Raw genomic sequence first — 23,635 nt, forward strand, 5'->3', positions numbered from 1 at the left:
TTCTGATCTTAGAGGTCTTTTCCAACCTAAATGATTCTCTGATTTTTAGCTTCTGCTATTTTGTATGCATGCTCAGGCCCTCAGTTTAAATAGGATTCTGTGCTTATTGCTGCCCTTCTTATCTCTGTTTTCAAATTTCCATGCTACCTTTTGCTTGAGGATATGTATATTTTTAAGTTTGCGTGCTGTGCCAGATCACTTATTATTGTTTTTTCACTTATTTTTGTTTAACTATTGTCTTTCCCTAACTGTTTAATCAAAAAGCCCTCTTTGAACCTTTTCAGTACCAATAACCTTTTTAATCTATGTAAAACCTACCCATCATACTAAGGTCCCCTTCATTCCAGAAACTTGGAGAGGTGGTGTTGACACGAGTACTGGAGGGTTTTTTTTTTTTGATTGGCATTAAAGATCTGCAGCTTCTCTTTGCAGTGAACAGCTTCTTGAGAACCATCTGCCCTTCCTGCATGTTTTTTGTACAAATTCAAAAATCCTGCAACCTTAATCCAGTCACTTTTGCACAGTCCCTCAGTCCATGGAGAACAGGAAGAGCATTCTGAATGCAAACCTCAGATCTCTGATAGATCAAGCAGACCTCAGCTTCTTTATTAAGAACATCTTTGTGATACCAGCACTTAGAAGTAATCATACAGCTGCTACTGTCTTTTCATCCTTTGTCTGGGATGCAAACCACAGAAATTCAGGCATATCATACGCAAAAAGAAACATCAAGTCTTAAACTGGCCTAGTGGTTCTCCATTTTTCTCTTCTAGGCCTTGCTCCACCCTCCAGCATTTTATCATTCTTGTTACTCTGGATTTTTACCCAAATTTTTCTTTAAAATACCTTGCCTAAAACTGGATATGCTATTCTAGATTCGGTCTTGCCAGCTCTGTTCCATGTTTTACATAGTTTTTCCTTTTCAACAAATCACAGATTTCTTTTTTTTTTTCTTCAACAGTGTCAGATAGTCTTGTGGAGTGTAAAACCACCACTACCCTTGCACAGTCCATATCGTTTTTTTCCTGTACCTAACCAATTATTTATTTTCCTGAAGTGAAGTATTTCACACTTGGTTTTGGTTTCAGCCACTAGTTGTACAGGTATATGATGCTTTGATGGCATAATCCATAAAAATACTCAATAAAATCATCTCGGCAGGTCATTCTGTAATCTTATATGAGATCCTCTCCTAGTTTGATGGAAAGCCATTCACAATGAGTCTATGAGAGTCTAACCTTTTTTCAGTTGGTAACCGGTGTTGCATCTACAGTCATGGGTAACCCACCCTTTTTAGAATCCACGGGTGTAAGGCAATCTCCTTACATTATTTTATCTATTCAAGAAAAGGCTTTCTTGAAAGGCTTTTTAAACTTTCAGGTAAAGGGGCATTATGGATCTTTTTACATTTTGCACACACACTGTTCATGAATATGAATGTGCATGGCAGGCACGTCCTATGAGGAGAGGCTGAGGATGCTTGGGTTGGCCATGCCTGGAGAAGAAGAGGCTCAGAGGGGACCTCACTGCTCTCTGCAACCTCCTGAGGAGATGCTGGCCTCTGGTCACTGATGTCAGGATGCGTGGGGCTGGCCTAAAGCTGTGCCAGGGAGGTTCAGACCTCAGACATCAGGAAAAATGTACCAGGAGGGTGGTCAAACACTGGGACTGGCTTCCTGGAGAGGTGGTTTTGGACAACGCTCTCAAAAGTCTGCTGTAACGTTTGGTTAGCCCTGACGTGGTCAGGCAGTTGTACTCAATCTTTGCAGGTCCCTTCCAGCTGAACTATTCCTCCCTTAATGTGGTTAAAAGAATCGTTTCATCGCTAGTTCAGCCTCAGTACTTATGCTAGAAGTGGACTGCTTCATTCATGCAGCATTTAGTGTTTTGATGCCTCTCCTTCCCAAGGTATTAAGGTCTTACTAAATAATAAAGACTTCTGCCCAGGAATTTCAAAGCCCTTTATTGAGTATTCAGTAACTTGGGTAAAACAGGATTACTGTATCAGTAAGGCTGATACTTGAAAGCTTAAAATGACTGTGACTTGAAAATTAAACTTCTGTATTTTTTACGTTACGTGCAAGGCCAACAGTCGCTGCTACCTCTTACAATTGTAGACACTTCAATGCTTTGATTCTGCAGAGAGGCCCCTTCGATCAGCATCAGTCCAGAGATACTGTTTCGCGTACAGAAGCTACCTTGGGTTCCTGTGCTGCATTGCATGGAGCAGTGGAAATGTGTTTGAAGTAGCTGTCATTCTGGAATCTACATCAAAGTCTGATTATTTAACCAACCCTTTGCAAATGCACTGAAGTTATGGGTGTAGGAGGAATTGTACCTTGCCTTGCTGAAATGCAGTATGAAATATCTACCTCCCAAATAAAACTGAAGGAGACGTAGGAGTCGAGGCACTTTATGTGGCATACCAGCTGAGGAGGATAAAAGCAAGCTGTCTTTTGCAGCTGCGTTTAGGAGCATCAGCCAGAAAGAAAAGATTCTCTTTCACAAACCCACTAGAAAGTCGAAATTGTTCAGGGTTTTTCTATGACAATGATGCTGGACCAAATTCAATCCAGCTATAAGAAGCCTCCACTTCCACGGGAAGCTGTGCTTGGCCCAGGGGCCCTATTCATTCGAATACTGCCCCTCTTTTACAAGTCCTGAGCAAATAGAGTCCCAGAGACTGTGTCAATAAAGTTGGAGGACAAGAAAACCACTGTATTGATTTTGACATAAATCCAAAGTAATATCTCTCTGCTGCTAACAGAAGCCATATAGCTTGGAAAAGAGCTGGCTGAAATACTGCCTTAATAAAAGCAGGCAGTTAAATTAGTGAAAGTCTGATGGTGGTGTCTGCTCAATTTGGTTATCCATGGAACTAAAAAAATCTTCTAGGACAGCAGTGTTCCCGAGAAACGGTTGGGGATTAACTCCTTTGGCTACTGAGATGGTGTTGGTAGGTTCTCAGGTCGTGTTCTTGCAAGTGCTTTTATGGGCTATTGGTCTCTGGGGCTTCAATACTAGTATACAAACTAGTTCTTGGATTTTTGTTATAAGATTTCCTTGGTTTTGTGTGTGTGATTATTTCTACCAGGGGGTGGTATCTTCATTGTTGTTGTTTTTCCTGATGGAGAAATTCTCATTGGGTCCTCAAGGGACGGTTTGTGATTTGGGTGATGTTTAATAAGAAATGGCAATGTGTCCACCAGGGTGCACTCTTACCCAAAAAAAAAAAAAAAAAAAAAAAAAGTAGTGGTCAGTAACTGTGCACCTGTTCCTTGGAAATTAGATGAGATTATTTGTCGGTTTTATTCTTGTAAAATCATCCCGTCCACTTCAGGACAAATGGAGAGAAACTGTAAGATACGCATATTAAAATGAGAAACCTCAGTCCAAAAAATTGTGAATGTCCTGAATATCTACAAAATGATGATACATTTTATAAATTATTTATAAGAGTAAATGCAGCTTTTTTTTTTTTAAATGGGACTCAATAGCTGCAATCAGGAAATGAAGATGTGAATACTTTATTATTTTAAAAAATTAAAGGCCATTGCTGCTGCTTCCAGTATCTTCCAAGCTACTTAAAACAACTGCTTTCAAGTTGAGGGAACAAGCTCTCCCAACCTGGACAGGTGGAGGCTGAAATAATTTCTCCTAGGGGAGACAGAATATATGCAAAGCCCCAGAAAACTTGAGTTGCCCATGGAGGGTCTTACTGGCTTTGTCCCAAACTAAAGCAGTATCTGTTTAAAATCTTGTGCCACTAACATTAAATCTAGAGTTGAGTCTTTCCCTTACACCACATCACAACGTGAGAACATTGTTGTGACATTCCAAAAAGTCATGTGTCAGATTACAGCAAACTGGGCTGAATTCAGCGTTGACCTTGCTTGGAGCAGGGGTTGGGCTAGAGGCCTCTTGGGAGGCCAGACAGATTCTGTGGCTTTGCTCCTGTGATACCCTCTCTTTGTGTCTTACCTGATTTCTTGCTTATTGTACATATTTTCTTTCTTTGTTGCGCAGATTTAAGCGTTCTGGTAGCAATGCATACACAAGGACCTCATGGCAGGGGGCTGGACTAGGTGATCTCTAAAGGTCCCTTCCAACACAAACCGTTCTACCACTCTGTGGTAATAACTTGTAGTAACCCCAATACCCAGATCAAGTGAATGAAATTTCAAAGTATTTATCATCCTGAGCTTCATCCTGAGCTCCTTGAGGACCAACTGGAAAAAAATTCATGGAGCATAGGGGGAGAGAGTACTAAATGTTGTACATCAAAAAGAGAAAATAACATTATTTTGTTTTTCTTTTTGTTTCCAGGTTATGCATTAGATCCCTCTATAGATAACCCTGAAGTTGCTACCAAGTATATTGGTTCTGTAGAAGAAGCTGAAAAAAATCAAGGTAAATAATTCAGAATCTTATATAAATTGGTGACTATTTCCATTGCTTCCTCAGTAAGAAATGGAATAGGTATTAGCAGAGGAAGGAACTATGAGAGACTTACCAATGCAGATCTGTTGCAATCATAATGTTACAAGCAAAGAGAGGTACAAGGGAGCTTTGTTTTCCTGAAGCAGCAAACATATCAGGCTATCACTTGTCAAATTTCAAATTTGGCATTGGAACTCTTACGTGTAATTGTGTGGATAGCATTGATTTGAGCAGAGCTTTTTGGTCCTCTGAATTTCTGTCGTAGGTAAGCGGTCGCGTGTTTGCATTAGGATTCTCGTGTGTTAGGATAACCACTTAAACTGTGCTGCTCAGTAGCAAACTGATCATTCTGTAAGCAACCTCTAGCACTCCTGTTGGGAATTGCATGTTATCTCTGCTTAGCAGAGTTAAGCTGTTTGGGTTATTTGGGAAAGAAAAAAAATGCTGGAAAGTTGCCAAATGGTAAAGGCATAGCATGCCACTGAGAGGATTGACTACCAGAAGCATGGGGTTTGTAATTAATACGCTGATGAAAGATATTTACCACTGAAAGTGACTTGTTAGCATGTGATATTGTAGTTTAGTGTAAAGTAAATCTGGTGAGGATGTATCAAACTGTAGCCCAATATGAAGTACCGAATTTGTAAAGTAAAAATGTGAAAACTTTAGTTATGCTTTTCCCTTTCATGACTTTTTAAACATTTTATTTGCACACATGTATAAAGGTTCTTTATTTCTGTCTTCTCTTCCATGGAATATATACAAGGTGACTTCACTCTTTCCTTCCTAAGTAAGAAAAAGAAAATAGACTTATTTTGACATAGCAACTACATTGGACAGAGATGGCTAAGATAAATAATTTCAGAAGTAAAACATACCCTTCTGAAACTACAGTTTCAGCAGTATTATTTTAAGAAACCTCGTGAATTTAATATACTATTCTTCCATATGACCATTATTTTAGCTTTTACATTGCCTATTTCCCTTTGTTTACACAGAAATCTTTTTTGTTTCCCTTTCCCTAGAGGAGTACTACTGATGCTGTAGGAAAGCATTATTTGAAAACTGCACACTGGTTTTGACAGATGAAGTTCGAGGGCACAGTATTTGTGATAAGCTAGCATTTATGGGAAGGAATAAGCTAGTGTTCAGAAATAGATGACCCTGATTTATTTTCTTTCTGCATTAAAATACACAGTTGTAATTGGGGTTTAGGGAGATGTTTGTTTTTTGTTTGCTTGTGGGTTTTGTTTAAAACAGGGGTAAGGGGATCAGAAGCAAATTGTTAGGACTCTACTTTTTTGAATTCTGCACTACTTAAGGTATGAAAACTGATGTGTTCGTACAGTCTGCAGGCTTATTGTTAAAAACACAAGGAAACACATATGGTTAAATACTAATTTGTCTCTTCCATTACTGTACATAGCTAGCAGTGTTCATAATGTAAAAAGTTAGCAATGTTTTGGCACCAAAATCTGTTTTCCGTTTTCCTGTGTGTGTTGGAGGGGGTGGTGGTGGTGGTGGTGTGATTTTTTGTTTTAGACTGCTGTGATGTGTTGTATTCTGTGCTAGCAGCTAGGCAGTGCATTGTTTCTTTCTGCAGGTTTAACAGTGTTTGAAACAGGACAAAAGAAAATCGAAAAAAGGAAGAAATTCAAGGAGAACGATGCATCTAACATTGATGGTTTTCTGGGACCATGGGCAAAGTATGTTGATGAAAAAGAAGTAGCCAAGCCATCAGAAGTAAGTACTGCTTTAGCTCAGCAGATACAGATTGTTACTACATCATTGTGCCATAATACATTGTGGTGGTTTTAATAGGGATCCAACTGCACTAGTAGTTTGTCTCAACCAGAAGATCCATGCTGTGCTTCAGGGTAATAGAAACGTTTCAGGTGATTTGTTTGAATAAGGTGTTCTGAATATTCTGCATTCAATTATTTGAAAGACTGCTTGGAAATAAAATAAAATGAATTGTGTTTATGTGCCATGTGTAGAGTCCGATAAAAGATGCTTATATGTAGGAGCAGCTTGAAAAAGACCTGAAAGTAAAACTGTAATAATAATAAAAAAGGGGTGGGGGAGCAACTACTCAACCCTCCTATCACCAAATGTCCTTCACATTTAGTCAGTGATGCCTAGCTGTAGTCTTTAAATAAAAAGCTTATACATAATTATTTTCAGTGTACACAGCTTTTCAAATTAATCTGATTTTGATAAAAGTATTCTCTTGATTGAGGCTTAGAAATATTTCTGATCTCATTTAGCCAGTAAATGTGTTTTAGATAGTAAGTAAACAGTAATGCAATTTTGAAATTTGTTACGTCATTCTGAATGTTTAATTTTTTAAAAGTCATGATCCTGTTTAATTTTTCCAGGAAGAGCAGAAAGAGTTGGATGAAATAACAGCTAAGAGGCAGAAGAGAGGAAAGCTGGAAGATGATAAACCTGGAGAGGAGAAGACTATATTACATGGTAACGGCGTCTTCCTGCCTGTTCTCATTTTCTTGCTCACTATGTTTTCTTGCCTGCTGTGTTAATTAGTAAGGATGGCAGACAGCCTCAGCTGTTTTGCTGAGGCACCTTGATGTTTCTGTTTTGGAGATAATAGCGCTCAGAGGCATAAGCATAAAGGACAGAGAAAGAGATAAACTTGGACCAATTCCACTTCATACTGTGAAGAGCAACATAGAAATGTCATCTTTCAGGCTACTGGTTTTATTCATTTTTCATGTTCCTGGGCATGCATATCTCTCTCTTATTTTACAGAGCAAAGAAATTTTAGGTTATGAGTTTGGCTTAGTCCGAGCTTCAGAGTTACTGCAGTTTTGTGTCTCAGTACTTTCATCAGCAAATAGTGCTTTGAGTTGTGGCTTACCTACATGCAATTTAGAAAATCACTTGGACTCGGTACTTCCTCATTTCTTAATGTAAAGGCTCCTGCTGTCATACTGTGAATAATTATGTACGAAATAATTACCCTATAGCATATGGTATCTTCAATGAAAATTGCCAAGTAAGTAAAATTAGGTGATTTTTGGAAACTGTTATTTCAGCTGGCTGTATGCAAAACAGTCCTGCTTTACATTGCTTGGCATAGAAATTTAGCCCAAACTGAGCCTCTCTTTTTGTGTGCCACTTACCACAGCCAGGATCCTACACGTAAGCTGGAGCATCTTCTTATATGCATTAAATAGGAGTGGACGAGAGAGATACTTAGTACTTCATTGTATTTATATACAGTAGATTATGACAATATTTATTGAATAGTGACAAACATAGACTTTAAATTTTAGCCATTGAGCCTCCTGTAGAATAACTCTTTGTATCATATTTTCCTTGGTCTCTAAAGCTTCATAGTGAAAGTCCTTACAAAATAAACATTAATCCTCTCGAACACAAGCCTTCCCTAAGCCATTTTGTAGACACCTTTAATCATTAATACCAAGCAGGAGGTCACATATACAAACGGAACTGCCGTAGTAATATCCCAGAAACTGAGAATTTGATTTAGTCAGTGCACAGCTTAATGTCATCACTATCCAGCACAAGTCTACTTTTGAAATAATCCTTTCAAGCACGATGCATCCCTGCATGTCTGACTGTCCAATCTCTTCTGTTAAATCTAGTTCAACAGCAGGTGTTGGCTGCTGACCAGTATTGGTTGACCAATATTCATTCACGTTGGCTAAATGGATTTTTTTTTTTCTCTGGTTTGCAATTCTGTTGATATGACTGATGCAGCACAGAGCTGGCTGGAATGTAAATTGCAAGCACATGCCAGGGTTAGAGCTGCACACCATAATCTACGTAGGGTTAGTGTAAGCAGACCATTATTGGCCTCTCTTGCGTTTTGATAATGAGTCAGATCAGTAGGGGGTTAGATTGTTCTAATGTTCAGATTTTCAGATTCCAAACAGACTTTTTGCTTCATTTCAGACTTAATTTGAGCCCAACTGATGTCAAATAAGTTTCTACATCCATACCCTATGAAGTGGATTTCTTTTCTCCCCCCCCCCCCCCCCCCCCCCCCAGTTCAGAGCAGAACAGCTGTGTTGAGAAAAGCCTTAACCATGTGCAGCAGTTGAGTCTTTCCAAGATTATTACCTCGTAAAATACAATCTGATTCTCAGATTTCTCTGTTTACCTTTTTAGTTAAGGAAATGTATGACTACCAGGGGAGATCTTACCTTCACGTTCCTCAAGATGTTGGAGTTAATCTCCGTTCTACAGTGCCGCCTGAGAAGTGCTATCTTCCAAAGAAACAAATCCATGTATGGTCTGGACATACAAAGGTAGGAAGTTTGTGAGTGTACTTTTTTTTTTTTTTTATTGAGAAACACTTCATTTTGTGTCTGAAGCTAGTAACTTCTATAAAGCTGAACTATCAGTAGAAGGAAGGAATATTTTTCTCATTTATGACACACAGCTCATGGCATCCATGGCATTGTATGCCCCACATGAGATGTTTGCATGGTCAGAAGTGATTGTTTCTGATACCTCCATATACTTTTACATAGACATAGTGACTTCCTGACATCCTTTAAAGCGAAAAATATTCTTCCTTCACCTCTGTGGTGTTTGGAGCTATTTTCAAAACTATCATGTGCATAAGAGGAAGGCTAATTCTAGAGATCACTGAAAATGCAGTGGTAGAGTAAAAGTGCTTGAGTTATTTTATATTAAACGTAAGAAAATAGGTTTTGTGATTACAGTGCATAGGCATTACAAGATTTCCAAATACGTTTTTTAACTTAGTTTTATTTATTGCTACATCATGTTTACAGTCTGCTGCCAGAGCCCGTAACTATATACATACTTTTATATTAAAAGCCTTTCATTGATCAGGTTCATAAAAGCCTTCTTTTATCTCTGATTTTCAGTACTCCTTCAGGGAATATACTGTGCTGCAATGGACAGCACCTTAATGGTAGCCAGAAGATGGAAGGAAGTGTGTGGTCAAAGCTGTTACCCTCAGCCACAACTTGTATTTCTTTGCCATGATTCACAGTAACGGTGTGAATGCTGAAGGAGGGTGTATGTACAGCTGTTGAACTGAATCTATTTGGTGCCAATAACAATGTTCAAAACGCACTGCTGTTTTTCAAATGGAATGCTAGGTTATTTCTTCTCAAGATGCAGTTTAGCTTTTTGCCTACAAAAGGAAAGAGGGCAAGTGAACTGAGGAAATATCTAGATGCTCCACTTACTATCTAATTGTCCTTATTTACAGGGAGTCAGTGCAGTTCGGTTGTTTCCTCTGTCTGGCCATATGCTGTTGTCTTGCTCTATGGATTGCAAAATTAAGGTGAGTTATTTTTTAATTTTTATTTATGTATTTTATACCATCATAGAATACAGACCCTGCATTTAGAGTATTTAAACACTACGTAATTCTACCAAGGACCATTTTTTTTTTGTCTGTTACTTTTATTTTCTCACTTGATTTTTAGATTACAAGTTCTCTGGAACAAAGAATAATACACAAGATGATGTGGGTGTTAGAACAGTGTTAATCATTTACTAATAGCATTTAGAAGGTCACAAGTTGTTCAGGTTATTGTCCTTGCCATCATCATAATTAATTTTCTATGAAGCTTAGCATTACAGCTAGAAATAGGCTTTTGCTGAAGTGGTTTACTGAAGCATTTGTGGCTTTGAACTAATGTAATTTTAGTCAGTCATATGTCATATTAGAAAACTGATTTATTTTTTTGACTAGCATAATCTTAGGGGTTTTTAAGTTTAGATTTGGCATGTTTTTTAATTATTTTAAGACTTTTTTTTTTTTTTTTTGCTAATAAGATGATGACAACATTCTTGTGAATTTCTGCATAGGTAGTTGTGATTAATCGGTTGATGTCTTCTGTTTGTAATTAATTTCTTAAAAGATGTTGTCGTATATATTTGCACTTAATTTCAGCATCGTTTTTTTACCAATTAACATTCTTTCTCCTCCATCCTTTTTTTTTTCTTCCAAGCTATGGGAAGTATATGGTGATCGAAGATGTCTACGAACATTTATTGGTAATAGCATTTTTTTTGAACTGAGTTCTTAAAGTGTGTGTGTGTATCGATACATATATATATATATATATAAAACAACTACATGGAAGGACATGATTTAGATTAGCTTATTACTTTATCTTAGAAAAGATCTGGAGGCATACAAGGTAAATGGTACTCAGTGTAATGTTGACAATAAAAAATTGTTTAAAGTACAAGTTTTTAGTGAACCTTTGGCATTATTCCAGGCAATACTCCTTTCCAAAGCCAAAATTAGGAAATGGAATTGCCCCATCTTCATAGTGAGAACAGGTGCCCTGTTCTCACTATGCAGGGAGGGCATCTCACCTTAACTAGGTAGTCTCTTATGTATTCAGTTTCTAGTGCAAAAGCATGAGAGGTTTTTGGTTTTTGTTTTTTCCCCCTAGTTCAGGTGCAGTCTTTGTTCCTGTAACAGGTGCTTTTTAAAGCAGGTGGTTGAGAGAGAAAAATACAAACTTCATAGCAGCCTTGAATACAGAACAAAAGCAGCTCATTCCCCTTTTGAGATGGGAAGGTTTCTAGAACACTGCTTGAGTGAATATATGTTGAATAACAACAAAAAAAAGTATTTTTATCTGATATTCTGATGACAGCAGTGGGGCAAAGGAGTGCTCAGAAAGGGTTCTCTATCAATACCCTACTCTTTCTGAATGGTTAGACTGTTTTTCTCCGAAGGTCCTTATTATCAACCAGATTTGCTTACTATTTTAATCCATATGAAAATTTCCTTGCTGTTTTATATGTATGTAAGTAAATATTATATATATGTCATACATAATATCATATATAATGTAAGTAGCAAGTAATGTAATGCAATGCATATAACGTAATGCAAGTATAATGTAAGTATAGCTATATAGATTTGTATGATTACATGTAGCTATATATTAGATATTTTTAATATATATAGTTCCAGTGCCAACATTTTAATGAAAGACAACTTCTACAAGTCTGGTTCAATTCTCAGCTGAAAGTATTGGGCTGAGGAATAGCAGGGTTAACACCAGATTATTAATTTTCTAACCTAGTAATTAACATGTCTTATACTTGATTATGTCATGGTAAACGTTTCTCCCTTAAGTGCATCTCTTGTAGTGTTTGTCCTTCCTCTTTTTTCCTTAGATGTTGTCATTTATTACAACGTTTTAAACTTCTCTTGCAGTTCTTAACTGATCAGAGCAGTCTTTGAACCCAAAAGTACTTAAAATGTTACTTGCATATCAATTCATGAATGATGCACAGTGCGTGTTTCTGTGCAATACTGTTGTTTCTCTCTCTCCAGTGCTTTAGTTGTGGTTTTGTTTTTCTAAATAATTATCAGTCTTTAGGAGTTACTTGTTCTTTGCCACTTGAATGAATCTCTGTGCTGAAACTAGGTTTACTAGCGCTCATGAAGAATTTCAAGCAATTTCCTTGTTCTTTTTGCTTTGATGAAGATGGTAGCAGTTAACTGGAATGTTTTAAAAAAAAAATTAATTCTAAGCAAGAATGGCTAAAAGTTTATTGCATCTTTTCTGCAGGACATGGTAAAGCTGTTCGAGACATCTGTTTTAATAACGCTGGCACTCGGTTTCTTAGTGCTGCGTATGACCGCTATATTAAACTCTGGGACACTGAAACAGGTAGGCTTGTAATTCTACACACTGTTACATGGCGCTGTGGTAAATACCAAGACATATTGTCAGGTTGTAAAACGTTTTTATTACATCAATTAATTGCACGTTTATGTGTACAGGCACAACTTAAGTAATGAAATTGCACTTTAAACCTAAATTCAATTTAGAAGAATTATTTCACTTGATCTTTCAGCTAACCTGAACATGAAGAGCATTCTGAATAGGAATCGACAGTAGAAATCCAGCTGCTAGTTTAGGAAGTGAAGGGATAGGTGTGATGCTTTCACAGAACTGGCTGGAAGGTGCTCTGTAACATTCTGCTGCAAATAGTTTCTCCAGTTAAAAAGATTCGAAGTAAATTTTGTCAGTATTCTTTTAAGCTGAGGGTGTTTGAAAGGAAGGAATTTCCCATGTTTGAAAAAAATGTTGGCTTCCTTGGTTAGCAGTGGCACAAGTCTCATACAAGTGGCAGGCAGAAGGTAGGTCAGATCCTCCAGTCTTGTGTTAGAGCTCAATTATTTGGACCACCTAAAAAAAAAAAAAAATCATTGTGCTTTTGAACTAAACCAGGCTCCTGAGAGTTACAAATAATGCACAGTCAGGATATTTATGGCTGAGGCTGTGAGAGGAGGTCAGTGGTTTGTCTTCTAGCTGGATTACTGTTGCCCTTTTTAGTGGTGGCAATAAGGGATTCTTCACTGAGTTCAAGTCTTTTGCTGGGGATAACTTGGATCCTAGTCAGCTGGTGCTCTGCCAAGACACTGGTCAGCTTGTGATGTCTTCACTAGTCCTGATGTCTTTGATTATGTCCTGATGATACGTAGGCTGAAGAGAAGTTACGTTGTTTGGAAAGCTGTAGTAATGATATTGGGTGAGTGTATTTGTATGTCTTTTTGCAGATGCATGCTTACAAACACATGAAAGAATGCCTAACTAAAGTGTTAGGGTAGGTAAATGTAGGGTAAATTCTACCCTCTGATCCTCTCAGGGCCTTTAAAAAAAAAAAAAGGTATTTTCTGCTGTTAGAGAGGTAAAAGTAGAATGAATGTCTCTGTCAATACCTGTAATGAACTCACCAGCCCTTAGAACTTCCCTCTTGACCCAATATGAATGGTTTGTCTGTTTCAGGACAATGCATTTCAAGATTCACAAACAGGAAGGTTCCTTACTGTGTCAAGTTCAATCCTGATGAAGATAAACAAAACCTCTTTGTTGCAGGAATGTCAGACAAGAAAATTGTGCAGGTATGTCTACTTAATACCTTATTTTCTTCGGATTCTGTCTTAAACGCTCCACCTACAGCTCGAGAAATTGTTAGTTTTACTTGGATTTTCTGATTCAACTAGAATTTCTCAACCAGTTATTAAATCTTTCTTCATCTTTTTTTTTTCTTTTTGCTAGACCTTCAAAGATTGTTGCTAGAGAATTTGCTTCTTTACCTGAAAATATTTTAAAACTTGAAATAATAATAAAATATTTAGTGTAAAAAGAAAAAAAAATCTTATGTCTTCTTTAATTGTAGTGGGATATTCGGAGTGGTGAGATTGTGCAGGAGTATGATAGGCATTTGGGAGCTGTCAACACCATTGTATTTGTGGATGAAAATAGAAGGTTTGTGAGTACATCTGATGACAAGAGCTTAAGAGTCTGGGAATGGTAAGTTTTTAAAATACTGTTTTTTTAACATAAAGTGTATCGTAAGCAAACTGGGAGGTAGTTTATTCTTACAAGTGTACATGGCACATAGGATGCTGAAGTGTACTGGGTTCTAGCTAAATGAGAAAGAGTTTAATTTAAATAACTACTACATAATTATATAAACAATTTTAGAAAGTCTTTCACAAGAAAGTAAAACCAGAATGATCTCAGATATCCTTGTTGCACATTTCTGATACTGTTGAAGTTGGGCATATACTCTGCATATTTCTTTGTTCTGCCACTCAGTCTAGCGTGGGTCCTAGTTCTTAAACATTTTTGTCCAGAAGAAGAAAACATTCCTTCCGAAATCTAAATATAATACTCACAATGTCTAGACATTATTAATGTTTAATAGTGAGTTATTGTCCCTAGCTTACTGCCCTACTCCACTGCAGTAATTGAAAACTGTTTTTAAAGTCTGTAAAATGGAATGTCTTAAATAGCCTCTGTTTTATTGGTGTCAATCTTATAAGGGCATCAGGCTATGTTTATTATTAGCATTAATTATTAATAATGTATTTTAATGTTGTATCTTATTAAGAACTCTTAAAAAATAATAATTCTGATCATTTAAAACTAGTTGCTTCCTACCCCCTAGCTGAATGCTAACAAACCTATTCTGGCTTAATGCTCAAGAGATTTCATAGATTTCCCTTCCTCCAAAGAAAGCACAAGACAGCCTTATCTGCCTGAAGCATGCTGCACTCTATTAGTGATCTCTGTTATCTCTCTGTTCCCCAAGGGTGTATTAGCCCTTAAATTAGCCTTTTAAAGAAAAGCTTGCTATGTTATGTTAGCCTGTGTAGTTTCTGAATGCTTTGAAGTCAGATATGTTATATTATTATTTAATGTTTGACCAATACATGAAATAACTATCTTAGTTTAGCTTCATTTCTCTTTTTCTGGTAGTCTGCTTTTTGGGCAATCATCAATACGCACAGTATGAATACAACAGGTGACAGAAAAATGGAAGTTTATCCAAGAAAACTCACATGAAACATCATTTTCAATGGCTTCCAGTTTTTAACAGCTCTGGGGAGAAAACAAATCCCTCCTGCTTCTAAAATGTTTTCCACAAGGCACTAGGTCTTAAAACTTTCTGCTTAGGACTTGAAGATTTCTCTAGGACTTCAAACCTCTTTTGGAAATTATTAATTCCATATCTTCACGTATCCATTTCATTTTGCTGTTCACACATGAAAAGCTGTTGCACAATACAGACATTAGTTTGACATCTCCGTGACTAATCAGTTCCTCCCCAGCTTTTTTTTTTTATTTATTTATAAATCTAGACAGGAGACTCCGGTCTGTAGTATTTAAATGTTACTCAAGCAGCCAGCAAAACCCACAGAGTGTCTGTGACCTGCTACCATTGCCAGTAGCAGTGGTGGTAATGACCAAAGTCTGGGATCCCGGGCTTAGTCAAGACACAGAATACCGTCAGCAGATGTCTCTCCCAGAGAGCCCCTGCTCAGCTTTTCATGATTAGACTCTTTACTGAGTTCCTTAAGAAAAAAATCTTTACATTATCATATCTGCTAGGGAATGTCTCCTCTCTGGTGAGTAGGAGGAGGATCTCACTTGCACAAATCTGTTACTTCCTTGAGAATGGATTGCCCTTCTTCTCTGAGCTTTGTGTTGATGGCTGAAATAAATAGCGAAGTGGGTGGATTTAGTCACTCCGTGGGGAAGAGCAGGAAAGGCAAAAAGGTTCTGGGATGGGAACATCACAACCTGATTGTTCCAGTAGCAGAAGTTTTCTTCCTTCTGAAGAACAAAAATATGTACTGAGCTTCCTGTACAATGAAGAAAGAGCCTCCTTGTTCAGATAACAGGGAGGAATTGTCAACAGTAGACAGTATTCTGTGATTCAGTTGTTGGGAAATTTTTTTATTTTATATAAAGCGAATGCAGCGCTGTGTTCCTAGCATCAACCTAAAAAAAACATTTGTCCATAACATGCTATGATACATGGTTATTGCTCTGCAGACATACTTAATTTCAATATCCAGATTCTTACAACACGTGGAAACTAAGCCAGTCTATTCAGCACATCAGATCTGGACTTTGAAAAATTCCACCTCAAACTATTTTGTGCTGCACCTCAAATTCTTTTTTGCCTTAAGTTCATCAGGACAGTTACTCCTAAGCTTTGGGTGACTTGCTTACTGCACATTTTGATGTATTTCTCCAATATTCCACGGAAACAAAGCAGCCTTCAAAGTAATTTTGACCTGAGTATGGCCTTAAAAGCCAGTAATTAAAGCTGGTTTAATTGCTTAGTCTCAGTTGTCTAGAGGAATTTTGCAGCCTGCTTTGTACACACTTCGACTTGGCCAGAGCTGGTAATGGGATGGCGTGTCAGACTTCATCACGGTCAGCAACTTCTCCCCCGAGACTCCAAAGCTCCTTTCCCCAGGAGTTCACAGCATGCACGTCGATGGCACTGGTGGCGTGCTCTGAATTGCAGTTGCCCAGCTGCTAAAAGTTCAACCTGCAAACACAGGGGACAGGCTTACAGACCGAGGGGGGCGGTCAGGAGTCCTGAGAGGAGTACTTCAACGTTTGCCTGCTTTTATTTTCATTTGACTGTAGCTTCACAGCGGCGATATTAAAACATGGGTATTATATTCTGGGTTTTCTTTTTGAAATGCAAAATATTTTGTCTTGCCTGCTTCCCATGCTTCTGACCCTACTTGGCTAAACAGTGAAATAATTCAGGCAACTGACCTTGGAAGCTTTTATTTCCTTTTACCTTCAAGTCAGCTAGCAAAGCAAGAGCAGTGCAGTGGTAGCTTAGTGCTTATTTTGCCAGGCTTAGGAGGCTTGTCACGTCTAGAAAGCTATACCCCCCAGCAGGCCTTTTCACTCCATAATTCCTTGTAAAGATGCTGTAGTCTCCTGAGAGAGCTCCTCATGATGTACAGATCCCAGAAGGGGGTTGTTTTGCTTTTGTGGTTTTTGGTGGTTTTTTTTTTTTTGTTGTTTTTTTCATCCTTTGGAAGGCTTTTTCTCTTTCCTGCTTGGGGAAGAAGTGGTATGAGAACCCCAGATTATCACGTTTCTAGATCTTGGCAAACAGAAGCTACTTTTGATATTTAAACATTTTCGGCCTTTAGAGTGTTAGGAAGTGGGGAAAAATATATAAGGATTCGAAGATCTTTAAATTTAAAAATCTGAACAACAATGGATCACGTGATTTTTTTAGGTCAGCCAACCATGACAGCATCTTTTTCGGTAATTTTTTAATTTTTATTTTTATTGGGAGGGCATGTGCGGAGCAGGCTGATATTACTACTTACTTAGCAATTTGACTGGAAGCAAATGGGGAAACACGAATGTCTCAATTTTTCTTAACAGACGAAGGCATTGTATTCTGCACCTGTCCTTACTGTGCCTGCTAGTTTTCAACATAAAACAGAGCTGTCCTGAATAAATTCTAACAGATGAACCTGCATTCCTTTTGTAAAGGGAGAAGAGAAGGTGGAAAACCTACACTGCATTTAAATTTCTCACTGCGGTAGCATTCAGCACTGGAGATGTATCTTCTGTGATTTATTTCTTTAAAAAATAAGATTTTTTTTTAAACGTGGCTTCTGATAGGATTGCCTTTACCTACAACTGAGGGCTCCAGGTGCCAGGTGGGCTGAGGGGGTGTTGGATTAGGTTTGCACACTAGGAAGTTACCCCTGCACGTGCTCTTCTCCACCGAAGGACACAGAAGAACCCTGCACGTGTTCTTCCCCCCCCTCCTCTGATGCTGAGGGGTGAAATGATCTTACATTTAGCTCACGGGAGCATCGATGTTGCTTCCTGACAGCAGGGCAGCTTCGCACCCTGCTGCCCATGTGCACGTTGCTTAACACAAGATGCCAGGAAATAAGTTGCTCCCCAATAAACCATGACTGTTAATTACCTTGCTAATGCTGTTAGCATTTCCCTCAGTGAGTACAAGGCAGCCATCCACGCTCTCTGCCCTGAGAGTGTCCCAGCAGCCTTCCTACTGGGTCAATTATAGACACTGAGGCCAGAACCATCCCCTTTGTCTTAATTGCTGTTGCTACAGAACATTTTGCATGTCTTCGAATGAATACACTAATCAAATCTATTTTCTGCTGGAGATTTCATTGTTTAAGGGGAAAGCTGTGTGTTTGTCTTCCCTTTTTACCAGCCTTCCAGCGTGGGGTGTGAGGAATGCTGTGGATGTGCACAGCTCATTAGTAATTCACTTTACATAGTGAAAAACAAATGACTATTCTGAGGAGTAAGGATTAGCCTGTAGGGTTTTTTTTCCCTTGTTCCACGTGCCTTTGTACATTTTATATATAGACTTAACATGCACTGGCACGGTCCTATATGGAATTGAGACTGAGGAGTTTGCAGTACAGTTCAGCTATGAACATTCAGAATTGATTGGCATCCCATTTGGGGAAATCAGGAGGAAAGGGTCGTTGTCAGAGAGAAGTGAAAAAGACTCCTGTTTTCTCCTTCTAAAGGGAAAAAAAAAAAAAAGCATATAAAAAGGCAGAGAAGCATTACAGCTAAAACAAGACTCAAGTCCTTGAGTTATTGCAGTGAGATGCATGCATATATCAGTCTATTCTTGTTACCTACATAAACATTTGGCCACATTTTAACACGTTTGTGTTAAAGTTTAACGGTTGGAATCAGGTTTGTGCTGTAGAGTATGGGTCGCTCAGTTTGGGGTTAATTCATGCTACCAGAGATTATCCCATAAATGGTTCCACAACTGGAGGTGGGCATTCATAATTTTGCCCTTTTCCACATCCTTGCTGCGGACAGCACCACCACGTTCTCCGTGATTTGGTGGCTGAGTAAATCAGCAGACTCCAGGCAGCCCGTTGGAGTGTCTCCACGTCTTCCTAAAGCACATACTTCTTCCTTTTGCAGGGACATTCCTGTAGACTTCAAGTACATTGCTGAGCCAAGTATGCATTCGATGCCAGCCGTGACTTTGTCTCCAAATGGTAGGTTAACACTTTCCTGCCTTCTTAGGCAGCTTACGTAGGCACGTCTTACTGATTATATCTGTAACTTTGCCATGCTGCACTTCCCTGGTGCCCCACACGACCCTACCTTCCCGAAGGAGCGTGTGGACATTTATTCCAAGATTGGACTGGATAAGGTTTTGATTGAAATGTTCTGAGAAGACCAAGTATGTCAAAATGAGGGGTTATATCAGGATAACTGTTGGTTTAAATTTAGACCTTCATCCAGAGTAAACAGACTCTCCTTTTTTGTAGAGCTATAATGCGTTCTTTGCAATATTTACAATATTAAGAGAAACACTGGTGGTAATTGACAGTGGCTCCAAACTGCTAAGCAAGTTTATCAGTCCTTGTGGTGCCACTGATAAAGCAAAGAGTGATGTTGTACGTGTTCCTGTTAATGCTGTTGCTTTCTCTTCTGAATATAGCCCAAATAACACTTAGAGAAATTCTAAATTATCTCAGTGTTTCTGTGTGCTAATGTTTCCCTGGTGTTTGTATTCTTCTATAAGAATCAAACTGAGGGAGGATAAAGGGTTAGTGTCTCCAGTAAGAAGTGAAAAATCCTTTTAATAGGACAAAATCTCTTTATGTGTTTTGGCCAAAATTAAATAGCTTTATTGCCAACGTTATTGAAGTGTTACTGGATTTACAGTTAACGGTCTCATTTGTTGAGCAGCGGCTGATGAACTTGTTGCACAGCTAGCATTTTCAGCCAGCTATCAGCATCAAATTACATTTGCTTTGCAGTGTAAATATTTTATTCTTAAGAATTGAAGTAGAGCTTTAATATGGAAAGGAAGATTCTGGAGAAAGAGTGCTACGTGTTTAAAATGTTAGCTTCCCAAGCTGGGCTATTTCAGCCCCTATTTCTGACGTGGCACAACTCACTGTGCTCTCATCCAGTTTTTCTGCTCACCTCATTCTTCCACATTTGTATGAAATCTGGTATTTACCAGATCTGGTATATACCAGATTTCTCATTCTTTTTCCTTATTGGTCATTTGAGTATTTGATTTCTGTGATGAAACAGTAAATGATGTTAGGAACGAAGTAGGGTCATTTCTTCAGCTCCAGATACCTCACGTTAACTAACAGTATCTTGACCTGTTGAGTAGTCCAACATCAGGCAGAACAAGGGCTTTCAGAATAATTACACTACTGATTGTGCCAGATACATAGTGCATCGTTTTGGAGTTAAATGAGTCCTTTAAAGAAAATCAAACTGAAAGTTTTACAGAAGAAAACTTTCAATTTCGTAGAATCTGAATGGTTTGGGTTGGAAGGGACCTCAAAGATCATCTAATTCTAACCCCCCAACCATTAGCAGGGGCACATTTCCTTCTGAAGGGTGCAGGAGATGGAGACAGACTTTTAAAAAGTAGAAGAGAATAACACATTTGGGGTACACATGCTGTTTATTTCTTTGGGAGTCTTAAGAAAAACCTCTAATTCCAAGGTAGGAGCTGGATCAGATTTACAGATAAGTCGACACATTTTGTTACTGCTGTTCAAATGGGACACTGTGAAGACAGTGATGATATAAAGAGTTCAGGACGGGAGTCTCTGTTCTGTACTGTTCTGTAGTGCATCATCTTCGTTGGATTTTCAGGCAGGAGTTAATGTGCTGCCAAGAAGCAGAGTGAAACGGAGTTAAGATTAGAAAAGCCTGTTCTTTTTTTCTTAAATGTCTTCAGTAAATCATACTCAGTTAAGGCACAGAATATGAAATAATTCCGAAAACTTCAGATTTTCAAACTTCCGAGTCCACCTTAGAGCTGCTTTTCTCATAAAGAAAAATAAGAGGTGATGATCTTAGAGTTACCCACAAAGGAGGTAATCAAACAGATTGCAGCTAGATGTTGTTTTTTTTCCTCATCTAAATTACTTGATTGAGTGTTTAGAATGTGTGCACCAGCAAGCTTGCTCGGTAGCTCAAAAACAGATCAGTAACTCAGTGGGGTTAATGCAGCATATTGTTATAACTGGCAGGGCTTTTCTTACAGTTCTGAGGGGTTCTTGTGGGCATAGGCTTCCCAGCTCCTGCCAAGCATAAGGTTCTGCCTCTTGTGGCAGTTATAACAGGCAGAAATAAGGTTCTAGGTAGAAGTTGATACTGATACATACTAAAAATCTCTATTAATATAGTGCAGGAAAAGATACGTGTCTCAAACTTCTCAGCCAAGTCTTTTTTTTCACACGTGGCACTCTGAAATCTTTGTTTCTTGCATTTACAGGGAAATGGTTGGCTTGCCAGTCAATGGATAACCAAATTCTGATTTTTGGAGCTCAGAACAGATTCAGATTAAACAAAAAGAAAATCTTCAAAGGTCACATGGTAGCTGGCTACGCTTGTCAAGTGGATTTTTCACCTGATATGAGGTGAGTTTTGTGGGAAAGTGTTTCACTGTAAACTTGCTAGCACAGACACTAGGATTCTTTTTGAATCCTCTGCAACAATGATTGATGCACAGCCCTTCAATTAACCCAGCATCAGACGGCTTTCTAGCCAAGCAGCAGAATGGAAATTCTGTTCTTGTGACTTAATTAGACTAAGTTGTACTCAAGAGTTGGTCCAAACAACAGTAGAAAACAGGCAGTGTATTCCAGATTCCCCATTCTGCAAAGATGGCTTATGTTTCTGTGTTAAAGCATCCAGAGATTCCCCTTGTTTTGTCCAGCCTTGGTGCAGCACAAGAGGCTTCCACATCTGACTTGCCTCTGGCTCTTTACTGTAGACCAGCTGCAAAGTCCTCCCAGAAACCTCAAGGCTTTATCCCTGCGATATGCACTTGTCTAGAATACCTGGGACTCAGAAATACCCACTTCTTCTAATTTGTGGGTCTGCTGTGGTGAATCCTGACTTGCTGCTGAGAGAATTTTCTTTTCTTCATCCTGTTTGCTCAGGATTACACTGATACATTTATCATTGTGTGTACATAAGATATTCAGTACTATAAAAACGGGAGAATAACCTCTTCAAACCTGGAGGAAACAGTGGAGAGAAGCGTCTGTAACTTGCAGATAAACTTCTAGCACTTCATCTTTGCCCGATGTTTTCTCTCCAGTAACACCATGTATGGTATAATCACGTTGCTTAGCGCGTTTACCTCGCAGCTGATGAATCACCTTCTGCAGGACTTGTGTGCTTTAGAGCACAGCACGAATGCTAATTCTTGGGCAGATATGTTTTCAGACTGTCAGATGGGAAGCTCGCTGGGCGAAGCTCTATTTCCGTTGCTCAATGCAAACTGTTAAAATACCAGCAGTCTTTGCACTCAATGCAGCTTTTATTTTAATTCCTTTAATACAGCTATGTGATATCTGGAGATGCAGATGGAAAACTGAACATCTGGGACTGGAAGACAACAAAACTCTACAGCAGAGTAAAAGCACACGATAAAGTCTGTATTGGTGCAGTCTGGCATCCACACGAAACATCCAAAGTCATTACGTGTGGCTGGGATGGTCTTATTAAACTCTGGGACTAACGAGACCGCTATGAGGATCTAAAGGTGTAAGCCCTGCAGACATCTGAGACTGGAGTGCATTCAGCTGTGAGGAGAGGTAAACTTTTGTAATACAGCTGTTCTCAGCTAGCTGTACATATGCTCTAAAAAATGGGGAATTTCAGAAGACTTGTCCCAAAGGATATTGTTTGAAATATGACATCTGGGTGTGAGAATCTGAGGTCACCTGGAGCATGCAGAATCGAGTGTTAGTTTGTCCTGTCACTTTTTGTGCAAGATATTCTTGTAAAATAAAATAATTTTAAGAAAAACTATTTTTGTGGTTCTGGCTGTCAGAGGTGTGGGGACTTAGAGAAGAAAACCAGCAATTGTGTAATTCTCTTCCGAAGAAGAAATCTTTGATACCTGCTGCAGTAGAGCTGGAAAAGATGCATTTGTTTGTGGCTTTTCGCAGTATTTTGTTCTCCCCCAAATACTTCTACCTTTACAGAACACAATCATTTGCTAATATCTGTTAATTCACGGTTGGAATGGACTAATCAGAAGCTTGCAGCCCTCAATTAAACTGTATCAACAGAAAGTCACATTCATAAAAACCTTGTCTTGTCTGTATTTAACGACTGTATCATGCTGATCACCAAGTGTCATCTTTACAAGTGCTCCTCAGTTTGAAGATTTTGCCTGTAATGGTCGTGTGCTAGGTGTTTTTCTCTTCCCTTAATGTTGTTAAGTTCCAGTAAGCATGACATATTTAAAAAAAAAAAAAAAAAAAAAAAGGCACCAACAAAGTGAATACATTGTATTATAAGCTCCATAAAGTTTCTGACAATTTAATGTATATACATGCCACACTTTTTCTCGTCAAAGAACTTATTTTTAATAAATCTTTTTATAAAAAAAACTGATTATCTTCACTCAGTTCTTCCATCTAGCACTGTCCATATGAAATACTTCTTATCATTTGGTGTTTTAATTCTCAGTTGTATCAGAGTTCAGATAAACTCATTTTCTCACACCATTCATACAAAACTAATGTAAATTTAAAGGACTTTCCCCCTCCTTCTAATTCTCTATCTGCTCTTGTTTTTAGGCCATAACAGAAATAAAAACATGTAACAAATGTATCCCGTTTAATTACAGTTTTGGACTACACTCTGTTTACTGTAAGTCCAACCACTCCTCATCAATTAAACAATAGTAAAAGAGTAATAGCTATAATTAGCAGTAGGATAGGAGATAAAACATCTCAATAGTTGAGATGCGAAGAATCACAAATTGTGTAGGAAGAAGGGCAATTATTTTTTTGTTTTGTTCTCTATTTTTTTTAATCATCTGTTTTGGAAGGATTCATTAA

At 38.3% G+C, this 23,635-nt stretch overlaps 1 protein-coding gene across 1 annotated transcript in view; it reads left to right on the plus strand.

Annotated features, from left to right (window-relative positions):
- The window catches only part of CDC40 (cell division cycle 40), a 35,788-nt gene extending 12,615 nt beyond the window's left edge, over positions 1 to 23,173 (plus strand). The window contains exons 4-15 of the mRNA XM_032183999.1: positions 4,327 to 4,410; positions 6,044 to 6,183; positions 6,819 to 6,915; positions 8,596 to 8,735; positions 9,674 to 9,748; positions 10,422 to 10,467; positions 12,009 to 12,110; positions 13,233 to 13,348; positions 13,627 to 13,760; positions 18,714 to 18,790; positions 21,049 to 21,193; positions 22,125 to 23,173. Of these exons, the coding sequence (XP_032039890.1) occupies positions 4,327 to 4,410; positions 6,044 to 6,183; positions 6,819 to 6,915; positions 8,596 to 8,735; positions 9,674 to 9,748; positions 10,422 to 10,467; positions 12,009 to 12,110; positions 13,233 to 13,348; positions 13,627 to 13,760; positions 18,714 to 18,790; positions 21,049 to 21,193; positions 22,125 to 22,302 (1,334 nt within the window). The 3' untranslated portion in view covers positions 22,303 to 23,173. The remainder of the gene's footprint in view (positions 1 to 4,326; positions 4,411 to 6,043; positions 6,184 to 6,818; positions 6,916 to 8,595; positions 8,736 to 9,673; positions 9,749 to 10,421; positions 10,468 to 12,008; positions 12,111 to 13,232; positions 13,349 to 13,626; positions 13,761 to 18,713; positions 18,791 to 21,048; positions 21,194 to 22,124) is intronic.
- The last annotated feature ends 462 nt before the right edge of the window (positions 23,174 to 23,635 follow it).

This window comes from Aythya fuligula, chromosome 3, assembly GCF_009819795.1.
Source record: "Aythya fuligula isolate bAytFul2 chromosome 3, bAytFul2.pri, whole genome shotgun sequence".
Taxonomy (NCBI): Eukaryota; Metazoa; Chordata; class Aves; order Anseriformes; family Anatidae; genus Aythya; species Aythya fuligula.